General features: G+C 45.3%; 2 protein-coding genes across 13 annotated transcripts in view; one reads left to right on the forward strand and one right to left on the reverse strand.

Annotated features, from left to right (window-relative positions):
- The window catches only part of FBXO47 (F-box protein 47), a 90,290-nt gene extending 77,845 nt beyond the window's left edge, over positions 1–12,445 (reverse strand). The window contains exons 1-2 of one of the 5 annotated variants that reach the window (XM_083147154.1): positions 12,254–12,445; positions 2,970–3,169 (exon numbers count right to left, since the gene is read on the reverse strand). In XM_083147154.1, the coding sequence (XP_083003280.1) occupies positions 2,970–3,144 (175 nt within the window). In that variant the 5' untranslated portion in view covers positions 3,145–3,169; positions 12,254–12,445. The remainder of the gene's footprint in view (positions 1–2,969; positions 3,170–12,253) is intronic. The other 4 variants (XM_083147156.1, XM_083147153.1, XM_083147151.1 and 1 more) reach the window with 4 other exon arrangements.
- LOC146008165 (uncharacterized) overlaps positions 12,376–18,757 on the forward strand; it is a 147,299-nt gene continuing 140,917 nt past the window's right edge. For 3 of the 8 annotated variants that reach the window (XM_083147158.1, XM_083147157.1, XM_083147165.1), the window contains exons 1-2: positions 12,395–12,546; positions 18,109–18,277. The gene's annotated coding sequence lies outside the window, so the exon portion shown is untranslated. Of the gene's footprint in view, positions 12,547–12,621; positions 12,693–18,108; positions 18,278–18,757 lie in introns of those variants that run through there. The other 5 variants (XR_014444472.1, XM_083147161.1, XM_083147169.1 and 2 more) reach the window with 5 other exon arrangements.

An 18,757-nucleotide genomic window follows, 5' to 3' on the forward strand; every position in this document is an offset into this window, starting at 1 on the left:
CCTCTTCAATCGATCGTATCGAGTAGGGTTTACCTCTGACGTCTACCGTGAGACGGAAAGGGAACCCCCACTTATATTTGTAGCCGTGTTCTCTCAGGAGCGTCGTTACAGTGCGAAGGTCCCTTCGTTTGGCGATGGTGGAAGGTGCCAAGTCCTGAAAGATCTGGAGCTTTGATCCCTCGAATAGTATAAATGAGGATGATCTGCTGGCCATTGTGATCATGTTTTTCGTCTTGAAGGAGAGGAATTTGATGATAACATCCCTAGGGGGCTCAGTGTCCTTAGGTTTGGGCCGTAGGGCACGGTGAGCCCTCTCAAGTTGAAATAGGGAGGTGGCTTCCGAGGGAAGGAGGTGAGCAAAAAGTCGGATCAGGAAAGGTTCTAGGTCCTTTGGAGACACTGTCTCTGGTATGTTACGGATTCGGAGGTTGTTTCTTCTCTCCCTGTTTTCCAAATCTTCATTCTTTTCCCGCAGGAGGTCAAGTTCGTTGTAATAATAGTTTAGGTCTTTGGAGAAGTTTTCTTGTTCCGCCTGTACTTTGGCGGCGTTAGATTCAAGCGAGGTGGTGCGGGAGGACAGGTCAGTCAGGTCTGCCCTAAGCTCGCCAACCGCCTTCTGGAGAGCAGTAGTGAATGAGTCTTTAAGGTCTACAATGAGATCCTGCAGGTTCTTGATATCTCCCCTAGTGGCGGGTGCTAAGGCTTGATCCATCTTGGGGGAACAGGAAGGTCCTTTAGGGAGTGAGGGTGATGATTGATTATCCTGACGGAGAAAGTGATAAGATATTTCTTGCGGAGCTTTCTTTTTAGTTTTTGATGTGGAACGGCTCATAGTATCATAGGTCAGGGATTGCGGTCAGTATTTGTACAAGCATCCACTGCTCTGACTGTAGGTTCGTGGGTGGAGAACGCTGTGTTTAGTGAAGCATAATTGGGCAGAGGTCGGCGAAGTAGAGGATAATTTTTGTTAGGTTATAGGAAGATTGGAGGGCTCGTGAGGGAGGCCCCAGCCCTCTCTCAATACTGTGAAATCAGACGGTTTAACGGCAAGTGAGTAGTGGTTTCCTGTCTGGATTACTGGTCCCGTCTAGGGGTTTTAAGAGTGTAGGAGACCTCTCATCCCAGTGTGTGGGCAGATATATCCCTGGGGTACACTGCCAATGTTATATGTAGGGACCCAGCAGCTGGCCGAGAGCGCCACCCACGGACCAGCCTGTGAGTGGGAGCACACAAATGGGTTATCGGTCTTCCTGGAGAACAGGCTTTCACTGTAGGGTTAAACAAATGATTCTGAAGGCAGTATAACAGAGGGTGCCCCTGGAGACACCCCTCCAGCGGGACAGGAGGCACAAAGACACTGGGGTGCAGTGATATGGGAGCAGGTAGTAGGTGGGCACAGTCAGGCCTATGTGAGACCCAGTCTCTGTAACGTCAGGACAGAGGACACTGGGCAGATATGCTATATCGCAGTTTTGCCCCATCCAAGATGGCCGCCGGCTCCACAGAACTGTGCTGGAGCCCAGTCTCCCCACTCTGTAAGGCTTGCTCTGGGGAGATGGGGGTGCTGTTGGTGGTCCAGGGGGCCTGCGCTGGTGTGGGGGTGCGTGTGCACACTTTGTGGGGCTTCTTAACCGTTCTGGGGGCGATCGCGGGCGCCGCAATCGCTCTGGAGCCCGAATCCCGGCCTGCTGAAGAAATTTAGCTTCCGGCCGGCGGTAGGCCGCAATCTGCAGGAGCAGTTAAAACTGCTCCCCGACTCCGCAGCGCACACCGCCCGGCTTCACCGGGTGTAGGGGAGATGGTTCTGCCCTGCTATGGGCGCCGATGTGGCCGCAAATAGGGCCCCGCAGTGCCAGTTAGTGGGAGCTGTGGGAAGACTCAGGGTACGGGTTTTTAAGCCAGAGAGGGCACTCACCACCACAGCAAGTAAAAATATTTATTCACAGACGATCACATCACATAGTCGACGTTTCATCACATAGTCGACGTTTCATGGTCGACGTGCCCGGCTGGCGGTGGTGACACATTGGAAAGCTCTGTACCTGTCTTGACAAAGGCCCTTCGGGGTTGAAACGTCGACTATGTGATCGTCTGTGAATAAATATTTTTACTTGCTGTGGTGGTGAGTGCCCTCTCTGGCTTAAAAACCCGGACCCTGTTGCTATATTTGGAAATTGACTTCTGTAGGGGAGCACCCCATGTTTGTACACTGCCTGGATAAGTGTGCGGATCTCTGGACAAATATATATATATATCTATCTCCCCAAAGATCGGCACTCGTACTCCAATGTGATTGCTTGCTCCAGGTGCCCTCCTAGATAAACCAATCGTAGATAGCTGCACTGCGGGCGGCACTCACGGAAAAAAATACAGAACGCAAGGTTTTAGCTTAACGTTTCAATTCTCACACGGCTTCTGATGAAAATTCGTGTGAGAATTGAAACGTTAAGCTAAAACCTTGCGTTCTGTATTTATTTCCGTGAGTGCCGCCCGCAGTGCAGCTATATATATATATATATATGGCAAATGGGCGCATAACTAGCACTGTGGGGGCATATGTGTGGCACTGTGGGGGCATATATGTGTGGCACCGTGGGGCATATATGTGTGGCACTGGGGGCATATCTGGCACCGTGGGGCATATGTGTAGCACTGGGGGCATACCTAGCACTGTGGGGGGCATAAAGTTTTGTCATGTAGCCACTCCCCCTTGTGTCATATGACTACTCCCCTGACCACACCCCTTGATTGCCAATATTTTTCGGCTCTTTACCTCGGACCGGTTGGCCACCCCTGTTCTAGAAGATAATAGATATAATCTTATTGGTTGTTAAGGACAACATCCCATCTTCTGTAGAACTCCCATCTTAGTAAATTTACCTGTGTGTAGCTATTTTGTAAAAAACTCATATTAATAAAACAATAAACAAAATAGTAAACACCATCTCAGTAGTAAGCATCTTTCTCACCTGATAAATATTTTAATAAAATGTGGAAGATCTCTAAGGGTAAGACTCTGAAATGTCCCAATGTCAGGACCTCTGAGGAGTTTGTGCTCTCGAGAGCCACTACAGGGCGCCGATTGCTCCGTCTAAACTTCTGGTTGGGAATGAGGGTGAAGCTGCTGCTTGATGGGACTGCCATTGATAGTTTCTTTTTACTACGTTTTCTGTAAAATATATGAAAACATAAATTTTGTCTGTAAAACACAAACAGTGTCCTCCTACTTTATATATGAGTGTGCAATTAAGCAAAAAATATTAGTGAGGTCTGGAATATTTAAATTTCCCTTTGACCAGCAGTATCCATTTGACAAAATATATATATTTAACCCTTTGAGTGCTAACATCTCTGTGAGAGATGTGTAAAATATTTGCTAAAAATGCCAGGGTCACTCACATTTGTTGTATAAATTAAAATAATACATATTGGGGCAGATGTATGAACCAGCGTTAAGTGCGGAAATGCACTTAACGCTGGTTAACTGGGGGGGATAACGATTTTCCTAATGTATTACTAGCGCACCTAACGTGCGCTAGTGACAGCCCGCCGAGTTACGCTCGGCGGGGCTGTCCCCTGCAATTCCCCCCAGTGTTTAGCGGGAAGCTCAATTTAGGGGTAGCGTTGTCCTGTCCCCCACTGCGGGGACAACGCTAGCCCTGCTTCTGGCTCGGGCTGCGCTGGAGATCTCGTGTTTTTAGCGAGATCTCGCGCATGCCCATTAGAGCCGGCCGGGGGAAAGCGCACTGAGCATGTGCGGGGCGCCGGGGGGAACCGATAACAAGAGCCGTAATCGCTAAACATAACTGCTCTCCTTATCGGCTTGGGAGGGGGGGGGGGGGGGGGGAAATCATACATCTGACCATAACCCGTGCCTGCTTCTCCACATTATGCTGAAAAAGCGGGACCCGTTATTTAATAAACGTTACGGGCAGATTCATACATCTGCCCCATTGTGTAAAAAATATTCCATTTCCTATATAAGTACAGATAGTGGTAGATGCTCAAATTAGTTCAGTAAAACTTTTCAGGTGCATGCAAGGGAGGGGTTAATACTTAGTAAGTAACAAGACATTGGTTCCACCGGCACACTGAATAGTTTTAGCAACCAATCTTGAACACTACATGATAATAGAATAATATATATATATAATATAATGATAATATTTCCTATATAAGGTAAATATTGCAGGTCATTATGATGAATACAAATGTTTGCGTGCCAATTTTCAGACCTATTTTGACAAATACACTTGGCACTCAAAGGGTTAAAAATAATTTAGAATTAAAAGCTAGTTGCAAAAGCTTTTATTTTGTGTGTCTGTTGGCATCCTTTGAAACACCAAAGGAGCTGGTGTATGAAAAGTATATTTTTGTTTTCCATGGTTTGTTTTAATTTTTTTTAAATGGTTTTATCAATAATACAAAATATAAACATGAAACCATATTCGGTCAAAACAATAAACTAAATAATACACTTATGGTGTGTACACACGGGGCGATATATTGCACGGGGCTGTGTGTGTGACTGGCTACATGTGGGGCCTTATTCTGGTTGGAGCGGCCAAACGTGCGTACGTTCGCTATTAACGTACGCTAGCCGCACGCGGCCGTTGGGGTTAAGTCCACCCACAACTCAGCCGCATACGTACGGGCATAAACAACGTAGAAGGGGAGTGGCGTACAAATGAGCGTACGCCAACGTACACGGACGGGCCAGCCCTTACACTCCGTCAACTGGCGTACAACTGAGCGTACGCCGCCGTTTACGGACGTCTCTCGTCCGTCTTCCCACCGCCTTCTTGCGGAGATCTGAGCGTACGCCAGCTTGCACGGACGGGTCCCTATTGTTTTCAATAGAAAAGTCAGCTTATGTCACCGCTCGTAAGAGTGAGCGTACGTCCGTGTACGCTGACATACCCTTCATATATATGGACCTGCAAATTTTGCCTTTCAACTATAATTATGAAAATTAATTAATTGATTGAATTAATTAATGTGCAAAATAGTGGTCATGGGCTTAAAACATTGCTGAAACATCCTTTGTAGGTGTTAGATGTGGTTTATGTTATTGTATCCTAAATACAAAACATATGTTTGTATTAGAGTGAACACGTTGACACATGTCGACTTGTGTAGATTGAGTGTGCTTCTGTGTAAAGTCTATGAAAGCACGTAGTGAATGTGTCTAACTGTTTAGCAAATACCTACCTTAGCATATATAAGCAGGTCTTAAAAAGATTCTTACCTTAAATTAAACAAACCTTTAAATGTAGAGAAGTATAGAAAGATAAGCTTCCAATGTGTTTGAGTGCTGTGTGTGGCTTGCAGGTAGTGAAATCATGGTTTGGACTTAATAGACTGCAGCATTGCTTATTACATTCAGGTGTATGTGTTTGAGTAGGAATCAGCGTTAATTAGCAAACTCAGGCGCACGCTGGCATGCGGTATCTGTAGGGGTGGTTTGAGATGGCGGTTGGCGGCCGCCTGTTTTGTGTCCGAAATGAACGGTGCCTTAGTCGATCGTGCGGTAGTAGCACCGCTCATTTTTGGTGCACACCCCCGTGTACGCCCATATTTACGCCCATTTTCCCTCATTATTTCGGCCGCTCCCCTCTTCACGCCCCTATGCCGCCCCCAATACCCGTACACTCGCGTACAGGTTTTTTCGCACGTAGAGACCCGTCCGTAAGGGTGGGTGAGTGGTCGCGCCTGCGCATTAGCGAATGTACGCATGCGCAGATCATAAAAAACCCCGGGACGTACGCGTGCGGCCCGGCCGCTCCAACCAGAATAAGGCCCGTGATGTGTCCGGTGTATTGTGCTCAGCGGTAATGAGGTGGCTGCAGGCGTGGCCGCACGGAGTAGTACAAGCATCCTCTGTTACACAGACATGGCCCCCACACAGCGTTCCGTGCAAGCAGCAGCAGCCGCCGCAGTGTATGTGTCACGGGGAAGGAGGGAAGAAGCAGCAGCAGCACTGATCTCCCCGGCATTGACCTCCTGCTCAGCGCCGGGGGAAGCTGCTGGTGGCAGGAGCATTCTCCTGCCATCAGCGACCATTAGGGAGTGCACATGGGAGCACGCAGCTAGCGATTTATCGCCAGTAGCACTCCAAATCACTGGCAATATGGTCGCTCAGCAACCATATTCCCAGCGATTTCACCCAATATCGCCTAGTGTGTACACAACTTTATAGTCGATAATAACAGACCTGTATTTATTTATCCGGTACTTGTGAGTTATCCGGGCGTCCGATTTTTAAATCGGGTCGGATCGGGACATCGCATCGCATCGCATGCGACCATCGGATGCGATGCGATGACCCGATTTTTCCATAGGAATCAATGTTAAAATGGACTGAGTCCATTTTAACATGGAATTCAATGGGAAAAAGGGGTCCTTTTCATACCCTTACTATCCAAGTGGGCATGGAGTTGGATATAAACCTGTGGCGAGCGTAGCGAGCCACCGAGCCCGAAGCGTGGCGAGCGTAGCGAGCCCCGCGAGGGGACACGGAATACCGTTCGCTCGCCACGCTTCGGGCTCGGTGGCTCGCTACGCTCGCCACAGGTTTATATCCAACTCCATGCCCACTTGGATAGTAGGGGTATGAAAAGGACCCCTTTTTTCCATTGAATTCCATGTTAAAATGGACTCAGTCCATTTTAACATTGATTCCTATGGAAAAATCGGGTCATCGCATCCGATGGTCGCATGCGATGCGATATCGCATCGCATCGCATCTGATTGTATGCCTTAACTTAAGGCATACAATAAAAAAATCGGACGCCCAGATAACTCACAAGTACCATTTATCCATATCAGCTGTTTATTGAAATATATAATTGGGCCTCTATTTGTACTTTTTGCATAATATAATTTTCTCTATTTTTTTTTTTAGTATTTGTGACATTTCAAAAATGTTAAAGCAAAATGTAGATTTATTCAAAAGCTTGCATATATACAATTATGGAAGTAACCACAGACCTGGCTGACCCTGCCTCTGGAATGGTTACCGACATAAAAGGTCCCCATACACTCTGCGATTTGGGACGGATTTAACCCGATTCGGATGGATCGGGCTGTGAAATTGGCCTAAATTGCATGTGAAGACATCCCATCCAACCCGATGCGGGGTCCCATGCACATCGGGTCTGAGTCGGGAGTTCAGACAGGCTGCACATAAGACTTGGTGAATCTTATGTGCAGCCTGGAGCCGGGCAGGGGACGCAGCAAGTAGTGGGCGGTGAATGCGGCGGCGGGCAAGGGACCAGATCGCCGGGTAGGGGAAGAAGCAGCCAGTGGGCGGTGAATGTGGCGACGGCCAAGGGACTAGTGGAACGGGAAGGGTAAGAAGCCGGGCAGAGGGCGCACATAAAAAAAACCCTTACAAATGAATGGGCAGCCAGTGATTGGTTGAGATCTCTCACTGGCTTCCCATTCATTTGTATGGGTTTATTTTTCTATGTGCACCTACCGCACTGCTTCCGCTGCCAGTACCCGGCGCTGTGGTCCCCTCGTCGTGTTGACCCACCCACTGCATGCCCGGATCTCCACACCATAACCCACCCCCCCCCCTTGTCTCATAGCTCCCTCCGCCTGCTGCTCCCTGGGGGGACTGCATGTGATAAATCGCATGCAAATTATCACATGCAAAACTCCCCCCCCCCCCCCCCCCCCCGGTAGCTGTCAGGATGATTTGGTCAAGTCGGCCTGATGTATGGGAGCCTTTAGGGGTAAATATGCTAAGATGGGCGTTCTTTTGAAGAAGGGATGTTGATCATGGCAACCAATCAATCTGATTCTAGTTATTTATCACCTTCTATAAGATAATAGATAGAATCTGATTGGTTGCTATGGGCAACATCCCATCTTTAACATAACTCTTATCTTAGTAATCTTACCCCTAAAGGTGCATGCACACTAGAGGTTTTTGTCCAGTGTGTATGCTGACCAATCATGTGAAAATCGCTAGCCGGAAAACCACTCTGTACATCCACTCTGAGCGATTTTCATACGAACCAGTGATTTTCACGGGTGGTGAACTACTTTCCATAGTAGGAGACTGTGTAAAGTGGTTCAGTCAGCAGGTAAGACAAAGTAACTAAATTCGGACTGTCATTTAGGGCCTTATTCTACTTCACTCTTTCTGACAAAATCCTTCTTAGATGGACAAAACCATGTGCACTGCAGGGGGCAGACGTAAAATGTGCAGAGAGAATTAGATTTGGGTGAGATATTTTGTTTCTGTGCAGGGTAAATACTGGCTGCTTTATTTTTACACTCCAATATAGATCTTTCTTTGAAGTAAAACCCCACCCAAATCTAATTCTCTCTGCACAAGTAACATCTGCCCCACCTGCAGTGCACATGGTTTTGTCCATCTAAGAAGGAATTTGTCAGAAAGAGTGAACTAGAATAACCCCCTTAGTGAGTACGGTGCTAATAGGTCATACCAGGCAGATCAACAAATATTCAGAACAATTACAGTATCTGTTATTGTATGCACATGAAAGCCCACCAAAAGTAAAAAAAATGGTCATTTATCTTTTGATTTGATTTTCATGCATATTTTATCTGTTTACTGTTCAACAAATGTCCTTTATTCTCACGTTTACTGTGAAAAGATGTAAAAATGTATGGAGTCACTTCAAGGTCTTTTGCATCGGTCAGACCATTGTTGGTTTGTCAGTCCCCGGAAAAATCTTTCAGTAAAGGACAATCTTATACCCCTTCAGTCATGCGACCCAGCAGATACTCGGCATTTTGAGTGCCGAAAGCAGTCTGACCCCCTTTTACACATAGCAGGAAATTACTGTGTTAAGAACTGTCAACCCAGTAATTTGCTGAATTACACAGGTAATTTGTGAATTGTGAAAGGGTCAACCCGGGTCACAAATCCCGGGTCAACGACCCTACTAAAAAGCATGGTCGGTGACCCAGGATTTAAGACCCTGGATGACCCTTTTCACAAAACACAAATTACCAGGTAGCACTGCTTTACCCGGTAATTTGCGGTTATGTCTGAAAGGGGAATAAGTGTATAATGGGCCTGATTCTGGTTCACTCAAAAAAGCAAAATTCTTCTTTAATGGACAAAACCATGTGCACTGCAGGTGGGGCTGATGTAACACATACAGAGATAGTTAAATTTGGGTGAGATTTTTTGTTTCTGTGCAGGATATATACTGACTTCTTTATTCTAACACGGCAATATATATATCAGTTTGAAGTACAAACCCCACCCAAATGTAACTCTCTCTGAATGTTACATCTGCCCCATCTGCAGTGCACATGGTTTTGTCCATTAAATGAGTTTGCTTTTGTGAGTGAACAAGAATCAGGCCCAATATGTCTTCCAGAACTATGGGGGTTATTCTAGTCCATTCTTTCTGACAAAATCCTTCTTAGATGGACAAAACCATGTGCACTGCGGGTGGGGCAGATGTAACTTGTGCAGAGAGAATTAGATTTGGGTGGGGTTTTTCTTCAAAATGAGATCTATATTGAAGTGTAAAATCATGCAGTCAGTATTTTCCCTGCACAGAAACAAAATAACTCACCCAAATCTAATTCTCTCTGCACATGTTACATCTGCCCCCCTGCAGTGCACATGGTTTTGTCCATCTAAGAAGGATTTTGTCAGAAAGAATGAACTAGAATAAACCCCTATGTGTTCACCTGATGATACAGATCCAGTATTGATATTTTAAGGAGAGTTGCTGCAATTGCATATGTGTGGTATGAGAACTGGTGGGTAAATATCTGGGCATTCAGCCAGCTTAGAGAGAAGCTGTCAGGTATGTAACTTAATAGACAAATTATAGTATGAAAAGTATTTCATTTGTTTCCCACTTTTGATGGCATATACTTAAAGATCTTCAATTCATGTATAAAAATAGCCCCTAAGCATCACATGAAGTATATGATAAATGCTCCTGTGCAAAACATAGAATAAGCACAGTTATCTTAGATGCCAGGTGGTTCAGGAAGTGTTTGATGGGTATACAAATGTACATAGAAGCTAGCCATGTGGCACTAATACCACATAAGACAATTGCCTGTGATTTGCCAGCTGCCCAAAATAATTGGAATGAAATATATTCTCAGCAAGAATTTTATTTTGTAGAAAATTATCCAGGGTAACCACTGCCCTGTATGCTATGTTAATTGGATACATACCTCATCTGGAATCAAATTCTCTGCACGGTAGGAATGGCTAAAATAAATTGGTCCCTGAAAAATGCAAGGTATAATTTCCAGTAGGTTGTATAAAGATGCTAATTTTGATCCAATAATAGGTCCCAAGTACACATGATCTCCATGACAGCCAACATTTAGGGCCAGAGTTTATTGGCTGTGCGGGATGCCAGCCAAACTCGGATTAATTTTTAAAGGGGCAATCACTTACAAGACATGGTTTTGCCTTGTAAGTTATTGTCCCTTAAAAAAAGAAAAGCCAATTTTGTCCAGCATTCCGCAAAGGCTGTTGAACTCGGAGGCTATCAGAATTGGCTCTTAAGATCATCGCAGAATGATACCGTTGAACCCTAAATTGGCTGGTGTCATCGGAACCTCATGGCTCTGCATAGTCAATTGCCATTAGAAAAGGATGCAGGGCTATTAAATCAAACAGTCTTGGTTATGACTGACTGACTATGCAGAGCAATGGGGTTCTGATAAAAACCTTAATTTTCAGGGTTTAGTACAAGGCCTGGTTGTTAGCATTAGGGCAAGAAAGGTTGTAATACTGGGTGGAGCTTCCACAAAGTGTGGTAATTCTTGTTTTGAAGCTCCCACATGCCTGTGCTAGGGAATGCCATTGGTGGGATAACCATCAACATTTGCTGGTTATCCTCTATGGCAGTAGTTCTGCCTTAAGTTGGTGGTCCAGGACAAATTCAGATAATTTATTGCTAATGTAATAGGCTAAACCAGTTCTATTGGCTGTCAATAAATAAAATACCTGGACAAACAGAGGCAAATCTTGTTCCTCACCCCATAATTAAACCCAAGGATGAAATATAAACACAGTTTACTTAATTTAATAATTATTTCTAAAATTTGCTAGTAAAAAACTTTTGGCCTATGTGCGCAGTAAAATAAAATTCTGATATTGCAGAGTGCCGTGATTCAACAAAATTTGGGAACCACTGCTCTATGTTTTTAAATCAACTGTAATGGAAGCATCAGCAATTGTTTCACTCATCAATAATCATCCCTGCCTTTCTGTCCAAGGGTCTGTGGGCCAAGCTCAGCTTGGGACTATGGGGTTATTTTGGTTCACTCTTTCTGACAAATTCCTTCTTAGATGGACAAAACCATATGCACTGCAGGTGGGGCAGATGTTAATTGTGCAGAGGGAGTTAGATTTGGGTGGGGTTTTACTTCAAAGTGAGATCTATATTGCAGCGTAAAAATAAAGCAGTCAGTATTTTTCCTACACAGAAACAAAATAACACCCAAATCTAATTCTCTACGCACATCTGCCCCACCTGCAGTACACATGGTTTTGTCCATCTAAGAAGGAATTTGTCAGAAAGAATAAACCAAAATAACCCCGTGTCCAGATGCAGAACTAAAATTTGTGCAACAGGTGCATTGAATCGGGCCCTTAAACTCTGTGGCATATTGGGGCAGATGTATTAAGCCTGGAGAAGAGATAAACTGGAGATAAATTGGAGATAAAGTACCAGACAATGAAGTGTGTTTGAATATGACAGCTGGTGCTTTATCTCCTTTCACTTTATCTCTTCTCCAGGCTTAATACATTTGCCCCAATGTGAGTTAGGTTCGTAGTGGAAAAACTGTGCCCAAATTAAATTTTTGCATCTTGGCCAACCACTCACTAATGCATGTGCCCCACACCTTGTAGGAAAGAAAAATACAATTTTGGATGGTTCTATCTATATATCATTGAGGTCGAGAAATCATTTTGGTTATCCCCAATTGTTGTCAAAATTATTTAACATGGGCATACTGTTACACCATTGATGAATTTGAAACACTGATTGACATCCCTACCATGTGCCAATCTGATGACAATAAATATATCCACTAAAGAAAGTTAATGCAAAACAAACCCTTCCCTAATAGTAACACACAGTGTAAGCCTTGAATTTACACACAGTAAGCATTTGCCTTCAGCTACTATGTAAGATGCAGGTGACTCCCAATCTGAATACACCTGAGCTAAAATAATCAATATGTATATTATTTACATGAATGCACATAGTCACAGAATACATGCCTCCTGCTACACTATGATGTAGGCTAAGCATTAAATTAGCAGATGTGTGGTGTGTGTGCGTAAGCCCGGAGCAGCTCTCCTCCTCACAGGCAGGATGCGGGTGCGGGTGACAGCGACAATGAGGAGGCGCCTGGGACGTTTCCCGCGCTTTCTTCCTCACGCTCATGAGGACGCTGTCTGTCTTCACGGCGCCAGCACACGCGCTATTGCTCGTGCACGGCTACATGGCTAGCGCCGAGCTGATGATGGACAGGCGATGGGGCCAATCATCTACTGCAGCAGGGCGATGACAGGTTCGACCAATCCAATACCGGTTATGTCAAGATCTGTCTGTGTTTGTGAAGCTGCGCTGCTGTGCGTGCAGCGGTATATGGGCTCATTCGCAGGGGTGGTTGAACCGTTGAAGCCCCGTTATGGTAGTGTTGTTTGTAATCGTTAGGTGAGCCCTGTGTCATTTTACCGAACATTTAGGAGAATCCTATACTTGCCTATACCTTCCCGGAACAGACGGGAGACTCCCGAACTACGGTAGTTCTCCTTGCACACCGGAAACATGGGCAATAACCCCGCTTCCCCTTCCAGTTCGATTTCATCCCCCCTCGGGCCCCTGCAACAGAGCACACATGTAGCATTATACAGTTAAACATGCTCTTTGTAACTTACAGGCACAGTGGGTCTGAATCTGACACTGTATAATACATGTGACGTTTGTATCTTTTTCTGCACGTCTGTGAAAGGTCTGGGTTGGGTTCCGCACTAGGTTCTTCCAATATTTGGTAGTCAAGAAGTGACTCCCAAGACCTGGGGTAGCCAACCCTTAGTCCTCGAGAGCTACCAACAGTGCATGTTTTGTAGGTCTCAGAATCACAAGTGAGCTAATTAGCTCCATCTGTGTATCTTTTAAAATGTGTCAGTGATTGAGTGCAGCTGTGCAGCAGCTAGGTTGTCTAGAAAATGTGAACTGTTGGTAGCTCTCGAGGGCTAGGGTTGGCTACCACTGCCCAAGACTATAGCAGGTGTGGCATGGGTGACCTGTAATACCAACTAAGTCCATGTGAGTTCCTTTATTTTGAGGTGGTTGATGGTTCTCCCTTGAGTCAGATGTAATACAGTTAAGGGGCACTCCTGTATTTCTTAAATAGAAATTTTTATTTAAAACAGCACTTTAATAAATAATTTCATAAAGCTAAGGGAGTAAGTGATAAAAAATGTAATCTTGTATTCTTATCTAAAGAAATTTGTATTTGAGATTGGGTGATGTGTATTGGTTGGTTCAGTGGCCCTCCATATGCAGAATTTGTCACTAATATTTCTCAATCATCTTATATAGGGGAGAGAGAGAGTCAAACATAAATATTCTTATATTTAAATGATCAATTTAGCAGAGACTCACACATAAACTGTAGGTAACTCTGTATAGTTCTGGGTAAACATGTACCCCTCTGGAAAGCCACAGTGATCGCGATCAGCAAAATAAATTGTGGGCCCAGGGACCCCACACTTAAGAAATTGGGGTCCTACTTCATTGTTTCTGGGTCCAATTATAGATTAAGCTTTTTTTTTATCCCTATATAGCAGTGGTCAGGGAACTCGGTCCTCATTACCCCACGCAGTGCATGTTTTGCAGGTCTCCTCACAGAATCACAAGTGAAATAATTAACTCCACCTGTGGACCTTATAAAATGTGTCTGAGTAATTAGTGCACCTGCTGGGTTACCATCAAAACATGCACTGTGTGGGGGTAATGAGGACCGAGTTCCCTGACCACTGCTATATAGCATACCCTCCAACATCACCCTCTCCATTCGGTACAAAATGTTCTGTTCCTGGACTTCCCTCTTAATTTATGATTGCCCTCACCTGTGTTGAACTAGTTCATTTTTAAGAAAGGTGTGTCAACTCAGGTGATGGCAATTATAGTCAGAGGAAAGTCCTGGAACAGAGTATTTTGTACCTAATGGAATGGGTCATGTTGTAGGGTATGATATAGCACCAGAACACCCCATATGTTATATACACATACCTCCCAACATGACCCTCTCCAGGAGGGACAGAATGCTTTGTTCCTGGACTTCCCTCTTAATGTATGATTGCCATCACCTGTTTCACACAGGTTAATTGATAAGAAAGGTGCTTCAACACAGGTGAAGGTAATTATATATTCAGGGAGAAGTCTAGAAACAGAGCAATGTGTCCCTCCTGGAGAGGGTCATGTTGGGAGGTATGTATACATATACCATGGGGCATTACTAATTTTACAGTACAAATTATGCTAATTATTACATTGCAGGTGCAGTGCTGGGGCCAGCAGTGCAGGGATAGGGAGGGATAAGGGTAGTTAGCAGATGGGACAGTACTGGTGGAAAATAAGGGGGTTAGAATCAGGCAATACTGGGTGTGGGATAAGAGTAGATAGCTGGGGCAGTACTAAAAGGGGCAAGGTGGGTTAGGGGCACACACAGAAAGCCCGCCTGCAGTATGCCAGAGCTTCCTTTACGCCGGGTGCTAATTCTGAATCCCTTCTAAATTACCAGGGTGCTAGGTTCACCTTCATGTATGGGTGTCCCTGTAGTGCTGCCTGTCCCTGTAGTGCCAGGTGCAGTGTCCCACAGCCCAGTGCTTAAACTGGTGCTGGAGAGGTGGTGTAACTCATTTCACAGTCTACATGAACCCCCCCCCCCCTCCTTGCAAACCATATCTATGTGCCCTACCTCCCATACAATCTAAAGGACCAATGCACACCAAAGGTGCACAGCATAAAAAGGACAGTGACCTGGGTACACATGACTACCATTCTAAAAAACGTAGTCCCTGTTCATAATTTTAGGTTAAAATACACGCTACAGCGTGTTTTTGCGATCACTGAAGCCACATTCACACAAGAGGATATTTCAAAAGATATCGTTTATAAAGGGCATGCTGAGCAATATCTTGTAAAGTATCCTCTAGTGCAGTGGTTCTCAAACTCGGTCCTCAGGACCCCACACAGTTTTCCAGGTCACCCGACAGGTGCACTCATTAGTGACTGACACATTTGAAAAGATCCACAGGTGGAGCTGATTATTATTTCACTTGATTCTGTGAGATCTGCAAAACATGCACTGTGTGGGGTCCTGAGGACTGACTTTGAGAACCTGTGCTCTAGTGTGAACACTCAATATTGTTAACCATACTTCGGGCCTGATGCCTTACTCCGCTTCGCTCACTTGGCACACTTTAGCATTTTCAATTGTAGCCACATGGATGGTATTATAATTGTGTACTGTGTATATATAAGGTGCCACAGTGCTCAATAGAGGGAATTGGTGAAAACAGCATAACTAGAACATCTGAGATACATTTTGTAGGAAAAGTGAGCAAATTGAACCAATTTAATTAGCCTAAAACCAGGACTTATTTGGGAGTTTTTTTCAAGCCTTAATAGTTTGAAAACAAATCCCTAATAACTAGTGTGTTACCATTTGCCGTGACCCTATTAACACTTGATTCTATTAATTTTTGTGTGTTAACCCATTCATGTTAACTCCTATTAACATTCTAATTTAACATTAATAAGGCTGCAGGGTGAAACAGGTAGTGAAATTGAATAGCCATGAGCATTAAAGCCTGAAGCTCCTTCACGTTGTCACCTGTGAAAATTTGTCTCTGCAAATTGAATTCACCTCTAAATATATTATGGGTACTTCTCTACTTTCACGGCGCCAGCATGGCGCCGCGCTACTTCCGGGTTACGCTCGCCACAAACTAAGTAAAATAAACGAAGTTAACGCCATGCCAACATGGATAGTTCATACCTCCACTATCCATGTTGGCATGGAGTTGATTTTAATTAGCGTAGCGAGCCACCGAGCCCGCAGCGTGGGCGAGCGAAGCGAGCCCCGCAAGGGGACTCAGACGCACGGCATGTGAAAGTAAAGAAGTACCATATTATGCTCTCACTATTGTCCATGCACTGTTCATAGTTTCATTCATTACTCACATGTTTGCCATACTTACTTATAGGCCATGCCTGCTACACTTCTTTTCTCAATATTTACTGTATTTAATGTTTATTCATTTTCTAGTTAGAAACAACTTACAATCAGTTAAGTGTATGTATGTATGTATGTGTGTGTGTGTGTGTGTGTGTGTGAATATATATATATATATCTCCTATATATTTGGCTACATCTGTCACTCAAAGTGGGTGTCTGTGTCTATAACGCTCTGTTCCTGGACTTTCCTCTTAATGTGTGATTGCCTTCATCTGTGCTGAACACCTTTCTGAGAAATTAACCTGTTTAAAACAGGTGATGGCAATCATACATTAAGGGGAAGTCTAGAAACAGAGCATTGTGTCCCTCCTGGAGAGGGGCATGCTGGGAGGTATGTGACAGAGAACCAGCCCAGTGAGCCCACAGACAGTGCCAGACACCCACTGCCTTCCCATGTTGCCCAGCACTGCTACTCCACAGCCACCAGGTGAGCGCCCCCCTCCCACGATTTGCGGCAAAACCTTCCCCCCCCCCCCCCCGCGCCCCCCCCCTCCCGCGATTCGCGGCAAAAACACCCGCTCCCCCGCGACCCCCCTACCGCGATTCGCAGCAAAAACACCCCCGCGACCCCCCCCCCCCGCGATTCGCAGCAGCCCCAGGATTAAATGGCACATGCAAAACACTGACATGGCTATGGTCGACAATGAAAAAGGTTGACAGCAGTTTTTGAAGTTTTTTTTTTTTCATTTTTTTAATATTTTCATATTCATTCTTATGTGTCGACATGGACACCAATGAAGTGCCACACTTATGTCAACATTTACATGTGTTGACCTTTCTGTGTTGATTTTTTCTTGTGGCGATTTGCGTCACACCCCCCCCCACAACCCCCACTCCCGCGATTCACGGCACACACACCTCCCCCGCGATTCTCGGCACCCCACCCCGTGACCCCCCCCTCCCGTGATTCACGGCACACCCCCGCGACCCCCCCTCCCATGATTCGCCGCAACCCCCGCCCCGTAACCCGCCCTCCCGCGATTCGCGGCACCCCCCCGCGATTCGCGGCAGCTCCAGAATTAAATTGCAAATAGAAAACACTGACATGGCTATGGTCGACAATGAAAAAGGTTGACATGAGTTTTTGAAGTTTTTTTTTTTTCATTTTTTTAATGTTTTCATATTCATTCTCATGTGTCGACATGAACACCAATGAAGTGCCACACTTATGTCAACATTTACATGTGTTGACCTTTCTGTGTTGATTTTTTCTTGTGGCGATTCGCGTCAACCCCACCCCCCCGCAACCCCCACTCCCGCGGTTCACGGCACACACACACCCCCCCGCGATTCTCGGCACCCCACCCCGTGACCCCCCCTCCCGTGATTCACGGCACACCCCCTGCGACCCGCCCTACCATGATTCGCCGCAACCCCCGCCCCCGTAACCCCCCTCCCGCGATTTGCGGCAACCCACCCCGCGAACCCCTCCCGCGATTCTCTGCAATCTCTCCCCTCCCGCGATTCGCAGCATCCACCCCCCCACAACCCCCCCCTCCTGCAATTCGCGGCACCCCCGCGACCCCCCCTCCTGCAATTCGCGGCACCCTCCGCGACCCCCCCTCCCGCGATTCGCGGACACCTAAGTTGCAATACAGGGCATCTTTCATACAATTCTAACCATATTTCTCATATACAAATGTTCACAAATTAAGGGGGCGCAGCCCCTTACGACGGTGTGAAGAGCGCCCGTAGGGCGCGATGAATCACCTAGTATATATTATGTGTATATATGTGTGTGTGTGTGTGTGTGTGTGTATGTATATGTATATGTGTATATATATATATAATGTATTTTACTCACCATACACATGTCCTCAGTTACAGATATGAAAATGAAGGCTCTTTCAAGTTTGAATTGCTTTATGGCATTCACAAATAACGTGACAGCATACTTTAGCCAAGTTTCTTTCACACAAGGACAATAATATTGAACAGAGAAAGATTTTTAATGTACTTGAACTGTAATCTTTCCAAATGCCTGCTTACCGTAAGTCCACTATTACGTTCGCTCTTATCTTTTTAATTTGTCCTTTAGAAGTATGACACCAAAAGGCTTTTCTCCAGTTCTGCAAAAGGCTCAGGATATGAAACATTTTTTTAATGACGTCAGGCTTTTCTAGCCAGCTGTTGATAATTTCCAGATCTGATATAGGCCTATAGCCAAGATGTCAATGAAAGAGATCTGTGGCCTATATTATAGGCCACAAGGACAAATTAAAACATACAATATTTATATAGAGGTGCATAACAGATGAAAATTTAGGTACTTGTGTATTATAATGGCGGCCAGCTACGCTACGTTTTCAGCATAGGCTAAGCTACATTGTTAGCGTAGCCCAATGGCTGCCTAGCATAGTCAGCGAAGTGACTCCGCGGCAGCCCTGCGTAGTCAGCGCAGTGTCCTTGTCAGGCAGCTAGTCACCGTACTGTCCTTGGGAGCTGCAGCTCTGTCCCTGGCAAGCCTAGT

Source organism: Crinia signifera, chromosome 6 (genome assembly GCF_055691185.1).
Source record: "Crinia signifera chromosome 6, ASM5569118v1, whole genome shotgun sequence".
Taxonomy (NCBI): domain Eukaryota; kingdom Metazoa; phylum Chordata; class Amphibia; order Anura; family Myobatrachidae; genus Crinia; species Crinia signifera.